This window comes from Lonchura striata, chromosome 6, assembly GCF_050655825.1.
Source record: "Lonchura striata isolate lonStrDom1 chromosome 6, ASM5065582v1, whole genome shotgun sequence".
Taxonomy (NCBI): domain Eukaryota; kingdom Metazoa; phylum Chordata; class Aves; order Passeriformes; family Estrildidae; genus Lonchura; species Lonchura striata.
Genome location: NC_140708.1, coordinates 27,171,944 through 27,192,484, shown reverse-complemented (window position 1 = coordinate 27,192,484; position 20,541 = coordinate 27,171,944). Strand labels below are relative to the sequence as shown.

General features: G+C 60.4%; 1 protein-coding gene across 2 annotated transcripts; it reads right to left on the bottom strand.

Moving 5' to 3' along the window:
- Positions 1-100: 100 nt before the first annotated feature.
- CRTAC1 (cartilage acidic protein 1) lies at positions 101-13,528 on the bottom strand. Of its 2 annotated transcripts, XM_021536415.3 has the most exons (16): positions 13,424-13,528; positions 9,504-9,700; positions 8,147-8,343; positions 7,095-7,225; positions 6,341-6,497; positions 5,632-5,766; positions 5,201-5,346; positions 4,885-5,021; positions 4,159-4,241; positions 3,569-3,669; positions 3,316-3,484; positions 2,670-2,815; positions 2,509-2,551; positions 1,930-2,073; positions 664-789; positions 101-358 (listed from the first exon to the last, which is right to left on the bottom strand). In XM_021536415.3, exons 1-16 carry the CDS (start codon positions 13,466-13,468, stop codon positions 231-233), a joined length of 2,085 nt encoding a protein of 694 aa, XP_021392090.3. In that variant the 5' UTR covers positions 13,469-13,528; the 3' UTR covers positions 101-230. The 2 variants fall into 2 exon arrangements, with proteins under 2 accessions (XP_021392090.3, XP_021392091.3); XM_021536416.4 differs by lacking the exons at positions 101-358; positions 664-789 and adding an exon at positions 1,091-1,700.
- Between the last annotated feature and the right edge of the window lie 7,013 nt (positions 13,529-20,541).

Here is a 20,541-nt window from a genome sequence, read left to right as displayed (position 1 = left end):
TGCACAGGGCCCCACAAGGGTGAGCATGGGGAAGGGAGGGGATGGGGAGGAGGGGGGCAGGTAGCAGTCGTGTGCCCCTGGGACAGGGACGCACAAGGAATACAGTGCAGGAAAGGGTTTATTCAGTCGGTACCAGGTGCAACCAGCACAGTGCTGGGGGGCAGCAGGGCACAGAGCTGGGGGCAGCAGGGCACAGAGCTGGGGGGCAGCTCTGGCTGTGCCAGAGCAGGCTAATTGTGCCGGCAGCGTCCACCAGCACCCAGGGAGAAGCCGTGGTGACAGTGGCAGTGGAAGGAGCCATAGCTGTTGTGGCATATATGCTCGCAGGGACCAGGCTGTGCCTGGCACTCATCTATGTCTGGGAAAGAAGGGGAAAAGGTTAGAGCTGTCCCAAGGGTTCAGGGAGTGTCTGGCATGGGCAGAGCAAGGGATGGAAGGGGCATGAGGGGGGCAGCTCCAGGGTTGGGTGAACCTGGGACACAAAGGCAGTTGATCCTGCCACTGCTTGGTTCCAAGGCTGCTGGGTGGCAGATTTCCTTACTCTACCAACTCCTGCACAGCCACAGTCTGTCCATTCTGCCATGCAGCACTAGGGCTGTGCACACAGCTGGGCACCTCGATTATCTCTGCTGCCAGGGTAGCCTGGGCACTGCGGGTACTCACCCAGGCACCGTCTGGCAGCCGGATCAAGGGGACGGAAGCCTGAGTGGCAGAGGCAGCTGTGTGCCCCAGGGGTGTTGATGCAGAGCTGGCTGCAGTTGTGTAAGCCCTGAGCACACTCGTCGATGTCTGGTGGAGGTAAAGAGAGCAGTGTGGTGTTACAGCATGTAGGGGGGAAAAGCACCCAGCCCTGTTGTTGAGGTGCAGGCAGGGCTGTTTGCTGCACCTCAGGCCCTTCAGAGCTGCACATTTTGCTGTAGTCCCAGTGCAGAGCTGGGCCAGGAGCACCATCACCCTCCAGCCAGCTCCCAGCCCTGGGGTAGGCTGGGGGTGCTCCCCCTCCTGGGCTCCCTCCCCGTGCAGCCCCAGGGCAGGGTGAGCAGAAGCACAAGCACAGCCCTGCCCTGCAGAGCTCAGCAGACCAGGTTAATAGATGGGATATAGTTTATTGGGGACTCTCTGGGAGAGGGGCTGGAAGACTGTCGGGACTAAGCAGGGTCCAACTCCTAACAGTAGGGTCAATATGTTAAAAAACAGACCAGGAGAACCCTGCCCCTGCAGGGCTGGGGAGGTGGTTCCCATCACCGAGGAGGGGGCAGGCAAAGCACACACGTCTCAGGCCAAACCAGCAGGCACACGGTACGGTATCAAGGCGACGGAGCAAGCGACCACCGGGCAGGCACCAGCATGGCAGGAATAGCACTGGGGCAGTGGGGTGTGAGGGGAAGGGGGCACTGCCAGGCTGCCCCAGGGCTGCTTTCCCAGAGATGGAGCACAGGACAGCCAGGTCTGTGCCCGTCCCACTGCAGGTCACCCCAGTACATCCCAGCCGGCACTTCCAGGGTGGTTTGATGGGGACAGAAAAAGAGAGACAGGCAGAGGCCAGCCCATCCTTCCACCAAGGCTGCTCTGGCATTTTATGAGCAGGGGTTAAAGTGCATAGAGACAAAGGCAGAGTCCGAGGACTAGAAGGAGGGCACAGTGGGGGAGCCCAGGCCAGCTCCCAGCAGAGGGATATCCCCCAAAAAAGGCCACTTGAGCTGCACAGAGAAGGAACACAAGAGAGAAAAAGAGAAAGGGGAATCAGTGGCAGCTCAATGGGATGCATGGACAAACAGACAGAGAACCAGGGTGGAAGTGGCTGGGCTGCCATGTGACAGGTTGCAGGCTGTGGCCTGGCCTTTGTCAGGGGTGCAACAGCATCCCAAGGTGGTGCTTTGGGGCTGATGCCAGCTGGCACGGGCTCAGGGTGTCCCAGCTATCACTCACCCACACAAGCTGTGCCATCCTCGTTTGGCTCAAAGCCCCGGCTGCAGCGCTTGCTGCTGCGACAGCGGTACCCGCCGTAGGTGTTGATGCAGAGAGGCTTGTCCCGGGGACAGATGAAGGGGAACTCAGTGCACTCATTTGTGTCTGCAAGAGGGTCCTCAGCGTCAGATGTCTGGGCACAGAGCCTGGGGCTGCCAGCCCCTCCAGTTCCCCCAGTACACTGGATGGTCACCCCAGTGGTAGCCATGCATAAGCCATAGCTCTGCCCAGGAGGCTCACAGCACAGCCACCCTGCTGCATCTCTGCTGCCCCTCCATCACTCGTGGCTGCAGCACACAGCCTGCCACATGCCAGCCATGCCTCCTGCCCTAGCACATTGCTCTTGCTGTTCCCTGTGACACCACGGTGCTCCTCTGGAGCTCTACAGGTGTCCCATTCCCAGGCCACGTGCCAGGCAGGCAGCTGTACCTGGCCCTGAGCCATGTGGCAGGCAGCCACCTCCCAGTCTCAGCATCCCCCATGGGGCTATGCTACAGCATCCTGGGTACAGGCACACCTCTGCTTCCAGCAGCCACTCACCTACACAACGTCCATTCTCGTGCTGGGAGAATCCCTGCCCGCACTGCATTTGGAAAGAAGCAGAGACCACTGGGATGGGGAGGAATCACCCCTGGGCAGCCACTGAGCCAGCAGAGCCCAGCCCCTTGTTTCTGTCCCCTACACCCACACCTGGCCCTCACCTCCAGTGGGGCAGGCATGAGTGGCTCCTCCACATCCAGAGGGTAGGGGATCTCCAGGACAGAGTTGGTCTCACTGCTCGCCACAGCTCGTGACACCACACGGCCATCTGGCCAAGTCACCTCCAGGCTGCTGGCTTCGTCATGCCCTGCAGGCGGGCAGCCCATCAAAGGGAGGGTCTCCAGGGTGGGCGGGGGCTGAAAGGAGGCCAGCGGGGTGGTAGGGATGGGAGGGGCAAAGTCTTCCCTTGCTCCCTGAGCCCAGCTCCAGGTGCTCATGCTGACAGCCCATGCACATGGATGTACTCTGAGGGGCGTACATGGGGACAATGGGATGACCTTGCAGTAGGCACAGACACCCCTGCATGCTCGGCTGCCAGACATGCTGCACCAGGGGAGAGTTAATGGGAAAGGAAAGCCCTACTGCCTGGGCAAAGCAGCAGGCAGGGGATGGGGAAGGGGCCAGCTGCCCCTTGCAGCACAGTGCCTGGACAACCTGCCCCCAGCCTTGCACGGGGCCCAGCACACCTAGGGTGACGGGCATGGATGATCACTGTGCAGCAGGACACCGGGGCACAGACTTGGCCCTGCCTTGGGGCGTGCCAGGGAAGGCTGGGGGTGGAGGCAGCCCCCTGGCCCCCTAGCTCACCCAGTCCGAAGTGTGCCACAGGCTCCATCTCGCAGAGGTAGCCGGAGCCACCGTCGATGATGCGCAGGTGGGCCCCGCTGCGCCGTGTGAACAGCACCACTTTGGCCCCCCGTGCAAAGGCCCCGAAGCGGGTACGGGGGATGACACGCAGCCAGTTGTTGCTGGTGCCCTGCAAGGGAGGAGGGAGCAGAGAGATTGAGCTGGGAGGGACCAAAGGGATGGGTACAACACGAGGAGTCCCTGCTTGACTCGCCTGGGTGCCCTTGAAGATGGAGATTGGCTGTGCCATGGACTCGCCATGGGATAGGATGAGGTCCAGCATCCCATCGCCATCAAAATCTGTCACTGCACCTCCTGCAAGAACAGAATCATGTTGTGCCTGAGGCCTGGCCCCATGTTCCCTAGCACAAGACCTTGCTGCTGCTGTGGCCTTTCACTGGAAATGGCAGTACTCCTGGCCGTGCAGGCACAAAAGGGAAGATGGGGTGATTTCAGTGCAGGAGTGTGGTTGCCATCCGGTAATCAGGTGCACTGGCACCCTGGGCAGTGGAGGGAACAGGCAGTGCCTGGAGGGCTGTGGGTCACAGGGAGCTGCCTGACCTCTTCCCAAATGCAGAGGTTGGCTTTGAGCAGTGGACACCCAAAAGGGGGCCCTTCAAGAGTGGCTCTGGGGTACTGGAGATGGCACTGTTGGCTGGGTATGGGTGGAGGGAAAAAGCATGGGGTCATTCCTGGGTGATGGGAGCTCCAGCCTGCTGGTGGGGAGCAGGTAGATAACTCAGTGTGGCATTCTCAGGCAAAGCAAGTGCCAGGCAGTGCTGTGCCAGAGCAGGGTGGACCCACCCGTGCCCCGTCCATCCGGCTCCAGTGCATCCCCTGGATTCAGCTCTTCCACGATGGGGTCTGAGTGTTCTCTGCGGATGAGCCTGCCAAGGACACACACAGGGTATTAATGCCAGCTCCTGCAGTCCTCAGAATCTTCCAGGGCATGTCTGTTCCTTTCTGAAGAATCATGGTAGGAGTGACAGCCTTGGTGGCTATAGGGTGTGGATGGAGGATGTGACTGTCTCCTTCCTGTTGGCACAACCCCATTCCATGCAGGGGAACAGGAATTTCATGATAACTTCTGGGTCTGAACTGCAGAGTAGCAACACCATCTCTTGCATCCCCCTGGAACCTGGAGATGTCCCCAAAGGGCTGCTTGCAAAACCCTTGCCCTCTACCCACCCATGGGTGCAAGCATTGGGTAGACAACTAGTTCCCACCGCCCTACACACCAGACAAGAAGGTGCTACACAGAAGTAATAAGAATTGACCCCCACAATTAACAGGAGCCATGAACAAGCTTCCACACTGCTGCTAATCAGCGGTGCTGGGGACCCCAGGGGCTGCTGCAGGCACGATCACAGTGACTGGTAATGATGCCAGGAAGGGCTCAGTCACGACGCCTTCTATGAGCTGAGCCCGAGCCGTGGCACTGCTGGGGAGGAGCCCTGTGAGCCTGGCTGTGCTGCGAGGGCTGCTCGACCCCCAGAGCAGGGTGCAGGCTCCCGGCTCCCGGCTCCTAACCTGAAGAGGCGGTTGGCGGAGGAGCCGCGGTAAGCGATGTTGTTGAAGAAAACCTCCAGCTCCTGGTCATTGTCGAAGTCGGCTGCGATGACGGTGCGGACGGGGGACGGCATGGAGAACTTGGGGGTGGCGATGTCCTGCATGGACACAGCCTGACAATAGGCACAGGAAGCGGGACACCTGGGTCCTGCCTTGATGCCTCAGCTCCTCTCCTCGCTGGCAAGTGGGGCTCAAAGACAATTCAGAGTGAAGCCAGCCCCCCTGGCCGAGGTGGCTCAGCGGCAGAGCCATCAGTGCCGGGGCTCCCGGCGCTCACCCGGAATCGGACGCGCCCGGGAGCTCCGCTCTGCAGGTAGAGGCGGTGCGGCCCGTTCCAGTTGCCATAGACGATGTCCACTCGGCCGTCGCGGTTGAAGTCAGCCAGCGCCACACCGCGTCCGTGCTGGTAGGGGTCATCCAGCCCTGGGGAACCCCAAGGGGACAGGGGGAGACGGGAACCCCTCCCTGCCCCCTTGTCCCCAGCACACCTCCTGGGATGTGCTGCATCATGCCCAGACAGGTCCTTCATGGCAGAGTTACATCCCTGCTGTGCGCATCTCAGCCACTGCACGGCGGTCAGTGGGGCTCTGGCTCGCTAGGGCTGTTCCCTCCTGCACTCATCCATCCAGTGCAGGCAGGGACAGGCAGAGCCACCCCTGCCCTGAATTCCCCAGCGTCTGTATATTCCCCCCAGCTTCCCCTACTCACCCACAGCAGCTGCCACGTCCCTGTACGTCCCGTCCCCCCGGTTGTGGAAGAGGAAATTTGGGCTGTTCTCATTACCGCAGAATATGTCAGAGGCACTGTCACTCAGGATGGGGCCCACGGCCACCCCACGGCCACCTGGGGACAGTAGCCCGGGATGAGGGGACAGCCCACACGGGAGTTTGTGTTTCTCATGTTCCCTCATGTGTTGCCCACGCGCTGGACCCGAGCACCCTCTCGCCTGTGTCCCATTGTTGCCCACCTTCAATCCCTTTCATTAAGAGCTAATTGGGCCTGGCAGCCGCTTGTGTCACTCCCAACCCTAATCACTGCCATCGCCATGGTGACAACACTCCTAATTAGTGACAATTTACCGCTGGGGTAAATTACCGCTGGCCGCAGCAGTCCCCACGGTGGTGGGGCAGCACGGGGCGCAGGCGGGCTTGCTCCTCCCGACGCCTACATTCCCAAACCTCGCTGCCCGCCCTATGGATGCTGTGACCTCGGGAGGGACTAGCCCCGGTGACGGTGGGCACAGGGGTCTTGCCAGGCGCGCATCCACGGGCCGTGGGGCTGCCACTAGATGGGGCAATCAGGCAGCCCAACGCGTGGCACGGACCTCGGGCTGCGCTGCCCTGCCACGGCGAGGTCCCGCGTTCGCCGTGCCCTGCAGCGCCCCGTCCCCCCGCAGGGCCGCGGCAGCCCGGGGTACCTGTGTACTTGCTGACGCCAGCCTGAGCGGCCACATCCACCAGCACCACGACACCACGGGCAGGGTCACTGGCAGCCACATCCATCTCAATCAGGGCATGGGGGCCCACGTTGCCGCTGGCATAGTTGGCGATGTAGATGGAGTACCTGCCGGAGCCCTGCAGCCGGCAGCACCGCCTCAGCACCCACCCACCCACCGCTCATCTCCACGGGGACCCCAGGATGCCTGCTGCGAATGCTCTTCTTGCTCCGTGGGAGCAGGCACTGCTACTGTGTGCTGAGCAAGAGCTCTGTAAAACCCACAGCAAAAAGCATCCCAGGAGTAAGGATGTGCCCCATTGCCTCTAGGAACTCTCTGGTCACAGTGCTGGCATGGGGCACATTATCCCCCTCCCAGCATCCCCGGTGTGCCAGGTCCTCCCAGTTTCCACCACCCCCTTTGTCCCGTGCAGTAGCTGCACCCTGATTTAGCGATAATCATTTGGAAACAAACCGCTGGAGGAGGAGGACAAAGAAAGAGCAGGTGACAGGAACATAAATCACCTCGACAGGCACGTTTATCAGCTGGTGGCAACCATGTGGACAGGCATCCACAGTCTCTACAGCTGGGGCCACTGCTAGTCCTGACAGTCAAGGGGCAGCTGGGGCCAAGCTCGAGGTGGCATGGGCAAGGGGAGCAGGCCCCCAGGACTCCACTGAAGGGCTCTGGGAGTGGGAAGGGGGCAGAGATGCCCCACAGAACCCTGCTTGCTCACCGTCCGGTCCACACAGGCAACAGAGCGGCCGGCAAAGCGGCTGGCCACGTCCCGGTTCACCTCGTCACTCAGGATGTCCTCCCAGCGCCCATTGCGGAGCTTGAAGAGCTTGTCTGTATAGGTGGCCATGCCTGGGGAAGGGGGCACAGGTCAGTGGGCTCCAGAACACCTCCTCCTCCTGAGGAGGGTGCTTTGTAGCAAGGGAGGTTTTGGATAAGGTACCATTTTTCCAGAGCACCCCAAATATCTGCTGTCCCCGCAGCCCCCTACAGTGCCATAGGGCTGGGCTGCTGCTGCAAGAGCCCCATGACCCTTAAGGGCCACGGGCAGACACACAGAAGAATCAACTCATTAAGCTAAAATATGTCCCAATGAGGCACAGCCCTGTAGATCAGCCCCAGGAAGGTAAAAAAAAAAAAAAAATAAAAAAGAAATCGATTCAGTAGCAGGCACAGTCAGCGAGCTACACTGCTTGTGACAGCGCCAATGGCAGATCCTGATTTAGGGACAGGTGTGCCAGCAGCCACTGCCAGCCCGGGTAATTAGGAGCACTGGGAAGACAGATGTGCTGCCTGGAGGTCAGGGACACAGGGCAGAGGTGGGCTGGAGCACCAAACCAGGGAGCCCTGGGGATTCCCTGTGCCACCTTGGAGCACATTAGTCCTGTTCCCATGACAGGCATGCCAGGAGCAGGACAGCACTAGACTTAACCTGATGCAGCAGGCACAGGAGAGCCATGAGACCAAGGGGCACAACTGCTGCAGGGCACAGCTGGGATTTACAGCGCAGGGTCCCTGTGGTGGGACAGTCAAGGGGGCAGAAGGGACTCTTCTGTCTCACTTGGGGTGCCACAAAAAGGGCGATGGGCAGCTGGAAGTGCTGACTCGGTGGCTGGCTGGGCTCAGTGTCCCACCCATGCTGCCATCAATCAGTGGAGCCACTCAGCTGAGAAATTAACTCCAGCCCGCACACATCCCTCACATGCCGAAGGTCGCGGGCAGCCATGCCGGGGGCTCCCCCCGTGCTGGGGCCCGGCTGCTGGCAAGGCTCACCAGAAAAGGCATTGTTGGTGTTGAGGAAGTAGATCTCCTCACGGCCATCGCCGTCAATGTCACAGGCTGTCACACCGATGGCGTTGCCCTGCCGGTCCCGCAGGGCGTAGTACGGGGAGCCCCGCTCATCCTCTGCCATGTTCACCAGCCGCCCCTGTGCCTTGTCATACTTGAGCACCAGGTTGGGGCCATTGTACCTGTGAGTGTAAGCAGGGGCATTGGCTTCCCGAGGATTGGGGACAGAATAAAAGCCCCTGTCTCACCCCTGGGGGACACTGGGTGTGATGGGATTTTCCCGATGATGGGCAGTGCAGAGACCTGCATGGTCCATGGAGGCCAAGGACCTCAGGCATTCCATGCCTGGCAACACCAGGGAAGCAGTGGGGGTCATAGCAGTACAGGGTGGGGTGCAGGTCCCTGCTTGCAGAGCTTTCCCAGGGCAAGGAAACCGGCACTCAAGGCAAATCCTCTCAGCACGGTGCATCCCACTGGCTCCTCGCCTGCTCCTGCCCAACGCACCAGTAAACAAGTTATACAACGAGCACCACAACTGCTTACAAAACTCCAGCTGCCTTCTTGACTCAGCACAGCTGGGAGTGGTGGCCCAGACCCCTCCAGGGTTCCCAGTGCTGTCCATGTTCTCCTGCCTCTCCTGATGTTCAGAGCAGCAGCAGGGCCAGACAGGCAGCCTGCCACCATAATGCCTCCATCCAGCTGGATGGGATCTGTGAGGTTAAAGGTGGGCACACTCCCCAGGTGGGTACACCTGTGTGTGCAAGCCTGTTTAGGGAGTGAGGATGGTGGTGTGCAGCTCGCAGCAGTGCCAGCACACGCACAGAGCCTACACCACGGTCCCTGCTCTTCCTGACCAGGGTTGGACTTGCTGGCAGCAGCTGCTCTGTGTCCAGCCCCGCCTGGGCACTGGCAGCACAGCACATGGCTCCCTGCTTCCCCAGCTCCTGCCAGACCTTCCCAGCCATCACTCCAATAAAGGACAATAAAAAACCTCCAGCCAATTAGCTGAATCTCTGGAGAGAGCCGAGTCCTGTCAGCGGAGCTGAGACAGCCTGGGGACACACTGGCTGTGCACTGCAGGGTGGACCCTGGCTGCTGGGCAGCTGCCACTGCCCCACAGAGAAGGGACCAATGGGGGCACTCACGTGGCCCTACACAGGCACTCAGCTGGTATCAACACCCTGTGTGGGTGCACACATGCACTGGGGGTGCATACAGACCTCAACCCCCCACCTTTGTGCACACCCCCCAGCCAGCCACAAGACCACGGAGGAGGGAGGAATTCCTGTCCCTGCAGCACCACGAGTCCTGCTGCCACTGAGGCATTAGGTGCACCACTTACCCTGCCACCACAATCTCGAAGTCACCATCGGCATCCAGGTCGGTGACAGCCACGCCGTAGTTGAGCTGTGTGGGATTGCTGTCGTAGTCAGGTGGGAGAAGGCGCTGGGTGACGGCTGCAAACATGGGCTCGCTGCGCTGGGAGCCCTCGCTGAGCCAGGCCAGGGACAGCAGGCCCAACGCCAGCATCCTGGACACCTGGGAGAGACCTGCAGCCCATCAGCTCGGGAGGAGACTCTGCTCCACGATGCCCAAGCAGCCCCACTGTCCTTGCATGGGAGACGTTCTCTTTTCACCCCTTGCCACAGCACCCCACCCCAGGTGCACCACGCCACCTGTCCCTTGACCCTTGGGCACTGTCACTCCAGCATCCCCATGCATGGACTGCCCTGGCACTGTTCACCCTTGGGACGAGATCATACTCCAGTGAGCTGGGGCTGAGCAGCAGCCCAGCCTTGGCAGCCCATCCTATTAGAGGGACTGGAGAGGCAGCAGGAGGGCTGTGGGGTGCTGACAAAGTTGAGCTCAAGCCCAGTTCACTCTGCCCTAAGGTGCCACTGGCTTCCAAGGTCCTGGTAAGTCAAAATGTCAATCACTGCTCCCTTGGCAGGATCAGAGGAAGAAGACATTCGCTGGCCTGAGGAGTTTGTCTTCTGTCCCATTGGTCTTCCAAAGCTGGGGAAGTTCACAGGGAGAACACAGGGATACTTTATCAGGTTACTCCCATGTGCCTCAGTTTCCCCATCCTGCTGGAAATGTTCCTCCCAGGGTCTCTGCAGGATGAGCTCCGTCCAGCCTGGCCAGGGGAGCCTTCTGCACAGGGATGCAGCCATGAGAAAATGCTAGGAGGAACAGGGCACTGGGAGGAGAGGCTTATTTAACCTGGACTGCGGAGGACAGCTTCTGCCAGCACTGCTGGCAAGGCTTCAGAGACTTTGGAGCTGGCTCTGACCTGGCTGTAGCACAGGTGATGAGCAGGGTGGCGCTTAGGAGGGCAACCCCTCATCCCAGGCCTGGCAGTCATCTCCAGAGGGGAAGAGCCCAGAAATGAGTGGTGTGTCCCCAGGCTATGGGCATGATCCCACATGCCTGTACTCCAGTTGGGAGAAAAAGCAGCCTGGTATGCTCTTGCAAACTGGAGGGGTGGTTGGGGCACATGGCCTGCAAGGGGACAATGCTTCATGTGACTGTGCCTGGGCAGGACCTCCCTGGTCAGAACTGCCCTTTCCAGCCAGGAATAGTCCCCCTGTACAGGAGTGAATGATCTCCCTGCCTGCTGGTCCCCATGCTGCTGGACTCAGACACCAAGCCAAGGAAGCTGTGGCAGCTGTGTGGTACCACCCATGCCCAGCTTGGAGAGGAGAAGGTGCCCAAGATTTAGACCCCAGCAGACCCAGTGGGTTGTGGAGAGCAGCCTGCTGCTGCCTCCTATGGGGATGGGAATGGTCTCAAGGCTCTCTTGGGGTCCAGGATTCTCATGCCCTAACTAGGTTCCTGGGCCATAACTAGCTTCCAGACCCACAGGAAGGGGCTGTTCTCCAGCTGCAGAAGAAACCTTAGCCCTACTGCCCACAACATCCAGAGTCCTGTATTCTATTGCACCAGCCTGCTCCCCTTTCCTTTCCAACCCCATTTGCAGCCTGGCACAGCTTCCAGGGTTGATGTGTGTGTGCTGCTCTGATTCTCCTCCTGGAATGGCCCATTACCCTGCCATACTGTCTAGAGCAGTTCTTGAGGGGCAGGAGCCTGGATCCTTCCCTAGTGCAGGGGTCCCATTCAAGACACATGTGATGGGGACAGGGTTCATTGGGTTGTTCAGGGATGGGAAAGTTCCTGGGTGTCACTCTGCAGTGCCAAACAGTGAAGGAGGGGGAGCCTTTGCCACAGCCCCACTCCAGGCTTAGCAAAACGAGCAAAGGGGAGAGCCACTGACATCGTGGTCATATGGGTGCAGGGCTGCCACATAAGCCCTTGGCCCTGCAGAGCAGTGCTGCCTCATTCCCAGCCACAGACAAATGATGGGTGGCTGTCCCCAGGCCATTGGCAGGGCTCCCTGTCTTTACCCACTCCAGCTCCCTCTCCCCAGAGCCTGGACTGTTACCCAGGTGCCCCCCCCAGCTCATCCAGCTGCAGCTGAAATCCCTCCAAGCTGGATGGAGCTTTTCCAGTAGGAAACAATGCTCCTGATTGGAGACAAAAGGCTTTTCCCAGTGGATCCGGTGCTTTATGCCATGGGGAAGGGATGTCCAGCCCAGAGCCAGGCCACTTTGGGAAGGGGAAGGGAGGGAGACTCAGGCTCTGCATGTCAGATGCAGAAGGGCCTCATCATTCCCAGCATGCTTTTGATAGAACCACAGTCCCAGCATGAAGCTTCACCTGTGGTTTGAGGCTATGGGGTCCTGCCTGTATGCAGGGCAGACCTCAGTCTATTTTGTTCCAGCAGAGTCACGTCCTGGCTTCTGTTGAGGCATCTGGTGGCAAGGTCACCCCAGGGTGCTTCTGACACAGGTGCTTAGTGACACAAAGCCAGGGTGCCAAGCAGGAGCAGAGCCACTGGGAGGATGCCACAGGCACCCACGCAGGGTGCAGCCAGGCAGCTCAGGAGGAGCGTGCTGGCCCCATGGCAGAGATGCAGCACGCAGGATTCATCTGAGCCCATGCATTGCTGTGACTCAAAGTGCCCAGTGGGGAGGGTGGGATGGGACTGGAAAGGGACCATGGGACAGGCAGGCGATTGGGCCCCAGACCTCTCACCACAAGCGGGGAGATGCTGTCCCCAGATCTCCTCATTGTACACACATGGACAAGCCCTGGTCTACATCATGGGGAAAGGTGGGTGTGAGGTCCCTGTGCGGCCACCCCACCCCACATGTCACCGTGACATTGCTGCCCGCCACACCACGCACCCCAGTGATGTCATGCTCCACCACTGCAGCAACATCCCGTTTTGGGCCGCAGTCACCTCCAGCACCTCTATGACATTTCTTGACATCATGCAGCAAGGGCATCACTGCACCCCATATGCACCCCAAAGCAGTGACAACACAGTACCTCATGTCACCCTGCTGCACGCGCCCCAGTAACATCATATTCTTATTCCTAGCATTCCCAGACTGCCACAGCCCTCTGCCAGGGCAGAGGACAAGCAGGAGACGTCCCACAGACCCAGCAGACCCCTCTTCCACAGCAGCTGGGCTATCCAGAGTACCAGCAGTGCCCCTCCACAGCTCCTCAATCCCAAGCAGCCCAGACCCTGCAGTGCCTCTGCTCCAGCCAAAGCCCACGAGCCTGGGTCCTGCTGCGACGTCTGCTCGCTGCTGCGAGCCTGTCCCTCCTATGCAGGACTCCTCAGTGCTGGACCTGGCAGGCTGGGGCTCAGCCAGCAGCAGCCAATGCAGTGTGGAGATGAGCAGTCACCTTAGCCTCCGAGCTCACCCCAGAGGGACACCAGGTCCGTGGAGGGCTCAGGCCCACCAGCACACAGCCAGCCCCTTCCCACGCAGGCAGGCACATGGCCGGACCTCTCCGTCCACTGCCCCCCGCTCCTCCACGGGCTCAGCCACGACCAAGCACGAGTGCCGCTATAAAGAGGGGCTGTCCCTCGCTGCTCACAGTCCTGCTGCCCCTGCCAGCGCTTCCCAGTCCCAGCACAAACCCCCCACCACCGGACAGCCTCCTGAGCACGGTCCTCGCCAGCCCAGCATCCTTCCATCCCCATCCCATCCTTCTTCCCGCTCCCTCCCGGCTCACTACCCCGCATCCCCTCCACGCCACGGGGACAGGCTACGTGCCCGCGGTCCCGCTCCGCCCTCCACCAACTTCTCCCCGGGCCGGTGACCGTGCCGGAGTTGAGAGACGCCCCTCCCCGCCCCGGAGTCCCCGGGAAACTTCGCGGAGCAGCAAAACCACACCGCTACTCACGGGCCAGGGGGGCCGCCCGGCGCCCCCACGGCGGCGGGAGCGCATCCCGCACCGCCGCCTCGCCGCCCGCCGCGCCGCCCGCCTCCGGCCGCTCCGCCGCCGGCTCCCGCCGGGCCCGCTCCGCCCGCCGGCGCCTTAAGAACGGGCGGCGGCGGCGGCGGCGAGCGGGGCGGGGGCGCCGCTGCCAATGGGGAGCGCGGGGTGGGGCCGCCCGCCGCCAGGTCCGGCCCCGCCGTGCTGCGGGGGGGCACCGGCGAGCATCGCCCCGGGCACCGGCTACGGGAGGAGGGGAGGGCGTCCCGGGATGCCGGAGCCACGGCCGAGGGAGCTGCGTGGCCACGGCGGGCAGTGCGTCCCGGCTCGCTGCGGCCGCTCCAGGGGTGCTGGATGGCGAGCAGCCGGGCCGTGCCTGGACACGGCTCCCCAGCTCCTGCAAGGGCAGCTGGCGTGATGAACCGAGCAGAGCCGGGGCCTGACCCGGCCTGGGGCCGGCGGAGGTCGGGCACAGGAGGAGGAAAGAGAGCGGAGCTGGGCACCTCCCTGGCGCAAGACTGTTTTCTTGGAAGGGCAAGGAAGAACAGTTTTAAGCTAAAAGAGGGGAGATCTAGATTCGATGTTAGAAGGAAATTATTCACAGTGACAACAGTAAGACACGGGAACGGGTTGCCCAGAGAAGTTGTAGGTGCCCCATCCCTCGAAGTGTTCTAGGCCGGGCTGGATAGAGCCCTGGGTGACCTGATCTAGTAGGCAGCATCCCTGTCCATGGCAGGGGGGTTGGAACTAGATGGTCTTTAAGGTCCCTTCCATCCCAAACCATTCTGTTGTTCTATGAATCCAACACTCAGCCACACACCAAGGGGTCAGCACCTGCCTGTGTCATCACCCTGTATGTCACCATCTCTCTCTGCAGGGGCCCCAGGAGTGGCTGTGCCATGGCAGCCAGTCTGAACTCCAAGAAAGGCCCCATCTTAGGTCATGCAAGGCACCGACTTGCCCAAAATCTTGTAGCCAGTGGATGCCTAAGGCAGGATGGCATCTACAAAAGCTTGCCTTTCCCAAGCTCTTTTCCTGAGGGGCTGGGCACAGAGCTCTCTTTGTGTCTCTGGAAGCACGCAGTGGCTGTGGCAGGGACTGGGACAGCACAAACAGGGCACAAGGCTACCAGGTCACCCCAGTGTAGCATGTTCACAGGTGCCCCAGCACAGAGTCTGGGGCTGCAGCCACTGTGAGAGACAGCAGGGAGACATGCTGGAAGCCAGCAGGAACTCATGCCACTTGGGCTGCTTCAAGTGGCTAATCACCTCCTCTGATAAAGCCCTTATTTCTCATTGAACATGTCTGGCTACAGCTTCTGCCTGTTGCTCCTGGTTCTTCTCTCCCTGCTAGATTCGAGAGCCCTCCAGTCACAGTGATTGTTTCCCACAAAGGTGCTTCCATACAGCCATCAAATACCCCTTTATTTCATTTCTGATGACTCCCTCTTGCAGGGCGCCTGGCTGAGCACCAGGCTTGCTGCGTGGCTGCCTGCTGCAGGATCCTCACAGCCAGAATGTTGGTATCCAGACACAGGGAACCTGCTCTAGGGCACTGCCATGGGGCAGGAACCACACCTGCTCTCTGCATTTGCCATGGTAAGCCACGATGCCAAACAAACCCACCAGACTGGGATGTCAGTGTGACCACCACACATGTGCAATGCTGTGCTCGTGTGCTCCCGTGCACCCCAGCACTGTGGGTGTGCTCTGCCTGCCAGTGTCCACAGCCCCAGTGCCTGGCTGCAGCCTTGCATGAGTGCGTGCGTGCTCAGGGTGAGCACCCCTGCTGCTGAGGTGCTCGCTCATCCCAGGTTTGGTAACCACCCGGATAATTATTTGTACAAACTGCAAGCTGGCTCCCAATGCCCCCCCGTGACTGGCAGGTACAGAATACACACATGCTGGCAGGAAGCCAGCTCAAGCCTGCCAAGGCTGTGAATGGCACTGGGCACGCTGGCTCCCTGGGGCTCTAAACCCAGCATGCCAGCACAGCGGGGCTTGGCCGTGGCCATGAGCACACGCACACGCAGGCAGGGCTGCTGGGGTGCCAGCGCAGCGCACATGTGCAGCTGTACAGCCACGCGTGCATGGGGCGTGCATGACGGGCACGGCTGGGCACACAGCGGGCATGGCTGGGCACACAGTGGGCACAGCTGGGCACACAGCGGGCATGGCTGGGCACACAGTGGGCACAGCTGGGCACACAGCACGCGTGGCTCCACAGGTGCTCACGGCATGTCCCCAGGGCTGTGTTCACCCCACGGCACCCCGTGAGCACATACGTGCTGTGTGCCAGCAGGACACACGTGCCGAGGGGGCCTTGCACGCTGCAGCCCCCAGCCACCGCCACTGCCAGCCAGTGGGGTGGGTCTCCACTCATAGGGCTGCAGAGTGTTCCCCAATACCTGCTTTTGGAGCTCCTCAGTGCCCTTCCCATGGATGTGCCAACTTGCCAGGGTATTTCTTTGGGGGAGAAGAGCAGCCAGCAGACACCTTGGCACAACAACAGCCATGGCCATAAGAAACAGCCTTGCACCAGTCTCTGGGCCCTGTGCTGGCTTAGATGTCTCCATCCCAGCCCTCCGGATGCATCCACCCTGGGGACATAACGGGACAGACACCTTGGGCTGTGACACAGCTCTCTGCAAGGGGCTGCAGAGGGAAGCACAGAGCACCAGTGAAATGAGCTGGGATGCATGAGAACATTCACAGGGACATTAGCAGAGCAGTGAGGTAGGGCGCAGGCATTGGGGCATAGGGAGCCTGGCAGTGTGGTGCACGGAGGGGGGTGGGATGTGCAGGGAATTGTGGCACGGTGATGGGGACAATGCACAGGAAATTAGAGCGAGCAGCAGCCAGACACGCTGCGGGGGGAAGGGAGATGCTGCGCTCCACTGAGGGCTGCATGAAGGCGGGGGAAGGCTCTTCTGCTGAGCTGGGGCCAGCATGAGTAGAGCCACCTCTTTGCACATCTGGGTCCTCCCTTTCCCATCCCCAGGACTAATATGTCGCAGTTTCCCCTGGCCCTTGCATTCCGACCCAGCTCCCAGGGAATGGGAACCCTCTTAAAGCTAGCAGCCCTGACGCTTGGTGACCCTCTGCCTGGTGGCTCACCTGCCACCCCAGGCTCTCCCTGGGGACAAGGCAGCAGGAAGGCAGGGAGCAGTCTGCCCCTTGCTTGCATTGCAATGGGCAGAGGGCTGGCACAGGGCTGTTACTCTGCCAAGCAGAGTAAGCCTGTGTGGTGGCTGTGCCAGATGACCCTTGTGGCTCTTGCAGGGATAATACTGTTCTAGGAGCAGGATGAGAATCCACCCAGGATCAGGGACAGGAATCCACCCAGGATCAGTTGGATTCATAGGGAACTCATCCAGCAAATGTCCTCCAGCAATTTTCAGATGGTGCAATACAAACAGGGTGCAGGTGAGCACAGGAATGCTGACTGAGGGCACTAACCTTCAGAATACTTCACTGGAGCCATCATTCCCTTTTCTAGAGCATTATGAGGGACACACACCTGCACACAGCCTGGTGGGTGCACAGCACACCCTCACACACTGCCAGCACACTCGCAAGCACCTACATGCACACACACGACAGCCTGTGTGCAGCCACCCATCTGCTTGTGTGAGCACTCAGTTGCCACCCAAATGTGCGTGCAGACCATGCACACACACGTGCATGCAGCGATGTGCAAACATCCCCTCAGATACCCCTGCTGCTTTCTGACACAAGGAGAGGGCACATGCTGCCACAACAACATGCTGTGGATCCCTCAGCTGCCAAGCCGATCCTGGCTCTTGCCTGGCACTCCTTTTTTCTCTGGAGGGGCTGTGCTGGGACATCCCTGCTCCAAGGGTTTAATTTCCACTGTAAATGTATTCATGGATAATTTATCCCCAGTTGTTCCTGTGCTAATGTTGTCTTTTAGCTGAAATAGCTCTCCTCCTCCCTGGTGTTTACCCTGCTGATGTATTTATAGTGAGCACTCCGTTTCCCCACAGCCTGCACTGTGCTGGGCACGAGTCACTGTCCTCCCTCCACTGGTCTCCTGGGCTCTGCCTCCTTGGCAGCCCTATGATACCTCTGATCCTCTTCCAGGCTGATTCCAGCACAGGCAGGACCCTTGGGACTCAGGCAGGCATGAAGGCAAGAGCCCAGTCCTGCCAGAAATGCCTTCCTCGTTCCTGCTAGGATTGCTTTTGCCTCTTCCACATCTGCATGTCCATTGCGTGGTGGCTCACAGTGGTGGACTCCCATGCTCAGATGGCTGCTTGCTCGATCCCTCCTCTCCCTGCTGCCTCCTCCCTGTCATTGTCCTGCAGTGTGTGATCTCCTGTCTTGCCCACAGACCTCCTGTCTCTCTGGTCCTGCACCCCAGACCATCACACTGCTCCCGTGTCCCCTGGACACCTCTCAGCGTGGGGGTCTCCTTGTGGCGCGGCTGGCAATGATCTGACGACTGTCACTCATCCCAGCAGCTCCCTGTGAGCTTTTGCCTCCCAGCACCCTTCCCCAGTCCCCTCTGCCAGCAGGAGTCCCTCTCAGGTGCTCACTGGGCATGGCAAGCCCTGGGAAGGCATTATCATAGCAGAATTCTGGCTAACCCCCAAGCTTGTTTAATCTAGTCTTCCAGTCCTCTTCCTCGCAGGTTTCCTGCGTCCTTGGCAGCAGCAGGGTGTGAGTGCTGGATCCCAGGCACTGCTCACCCGGGGGGTCTCCGGGGTGCCCAGCCCCTGCCCTGGGACCCCCAGCCCTGCAGCTCTCTCACAGCCTAGCCCCTGTCTTTGCACAGCCTCCCTGGACCTCGCACGGCCCCCAACCTCTCCTGTCACGGCGCGCAGTGCCCCCGGGTCCCTGCTTGGACTCTTCCTGTCGCCGGGACATCATTAGAAATGTTAATTATTTATTATCACTAAAAGCCCTTTTTGCTGCATTGCTGTTCTCTGCCTACCTCTCTGCCCCGTGCTGCCTGTAACCGGATCCGCCTGTGCTTGCCTCCCGCCTCGCAGTCCCCGTCCCCGCTTTCCCTCCTGCCTGCTGGGACACAGGGTGGGGGAGCGAGAGCCTCCCACCACCCCGGGCAGGACGTGGCCCTATGGGACGAGCTGGCCTTGTCCCCCTGGGATCCCAGAGCCGTGTCTGGTACGGAGATGAACCAGTAGCAGTGCCCAACCTGGGGAGCACACTGTCCCATGCCAGGAGAGGGGACAGGAAGACAGAGGAAGGACCTGGCTGGCACTGTGATGGAGTGAGGAACCATTAGCTCCTCTCAGCCAAGGACAATGGTATTCCTCCTCAGAAGCACCGGGATGAGACTCCCTGGCCAAGGGATATCAGCAGAGTGGAGGCATCAGACTGTGCTGCAGCCCTCCTAGGCAACATCCCTGGCTGGGAAAGAGCAAACAGGATGAGGGGGAACCTCGGATGCTGTTTGCAACCAGCTGGGGCTGGCAGGACACACTTGGGGCAGCCAGCTGCTTCAGAGAAGCCGTGCAGCTGCAAGGAGGCAGGGGAATGCCCAGCCTGCACAGCTCAGCCTCCTCTGCCAGGGCTCCTGAAAGATTTATCAGCTCCAAGTGGATCCCATTGATGAATCAATTAAAGCTTATCAAAAGCTGTGGAGTTCCTTCTCATGGGGCAGGGCTGGCAGTGGATGCAGCCGCTCTGCCACAGCCAGTGCTGGGTGAGACTGGGAGCTGCTTCAGGTTGCAACATCCCTGAGCACTGCTGGGCAGAAATCACCTCCTGGCAGCGTCCGTGCCTACTAGAGCCAGCCACGGCGCCCCGGTACCTTCTAGGGACTGTGGCAGACTGGGCTGTGACAGCGCCGATGGGAGCCAACTCGAGTCAACATAAAACCTGGATCCCTCACGAAATCCCTCCTTCGTGTTCCCGCACCTCCAAAGGGAGCCAGGCTATCCAGGCTGGCAAGCTCCCCAGCCCCGCTGCTGCACAGCCCTGCCCAGCGCTGGAGAGCGAGGCAGCAGCGGGAGGGAGACTACAGCGATGGCTGCGGGAGAGAGCCGGGGATGGCTCCCGCGGGAGCGCAGGGAGGAGCACCCGGGCCGCTCCCGGAGCGGTATTGATTCCTGCAGCACAAGCACTGCCTCCTGTGCCTATTCATTGTCGATGTGCAGCAGAACAAGGAGCAAGAGAACCTGCTCCCCCCTCCACAGCCAGCCCACACTCCTCGGGGCCGTACCACTTCCCTGCCCGCCAGCCGCCGGCAGCACCGGTGTCTGCCCGCACCACCGCCTGCTTCCCTGCATTATACAGCACTGTCACGAGCTGCTGAGTCCCCAGGTGTTTTGTGCAATAATGCAAAGCAGATCTAATCCACCCCAGCCCCAAGCTCTCTGCAGTCCCCTCCCCACAGGCTGAGTGTGTTCCCTGGCCAGGCATTGGAGAGAGACCCAGGACTGTGGGTGCTCTGCCTGCCCCGGGATCTGGCAGGCGATTCCCCTGTTGTTCCTGCACACCCCTTGCTGTTCCCCAGAGCTTTTCTCTGCCAAAAGCACTCTGTAAGCATTTGCTCTGCAGCAATAAATCAGAGAGATGCTCACACAAGCACGGGCCAGCCCTGTGCTCCCTGGGACCAGGGTGCAGCAAGGTGCTTGAGGCAATGCTCAGCCCCAGAATGTGGTTCATTCATTTCCTGTCTGCCTTCAGCTTGGTGGGGTTCCAGGTGGCAGTTCTCTGAACCCCTTGGGTTGTCTGGATCCTTTAGGAGTAGAGCAGAGCAACCAGGGGACCCCTCTGCACCCATGCGTGGTCCCAGAGGGTCCCCAGGACTGGCAGGGATCTGACATGGATGCAACTGTCTTGGTCTTGGACAAGGTGGTTCCCTGTCCCTGGACCATACCTGGTTGTCCACGTTCCTCCTGCTCTAACCCTGGCAAGGAGCCAGGGAGGAGCAGCCAAAATCCCTGCCCCCTCTGACACCCCCATCAGCATGTTGAGCCAGCAAGTTCTCAGCTCCCCTGGGAGCCCAAGGGGTCGCAGGAATTGACAGGCTCTGTAGGATTTGGGAAGAGGCTCCAGGGCTCACAGGGAAAAGGCTGGTCAGGGAGAGCTGAGGTT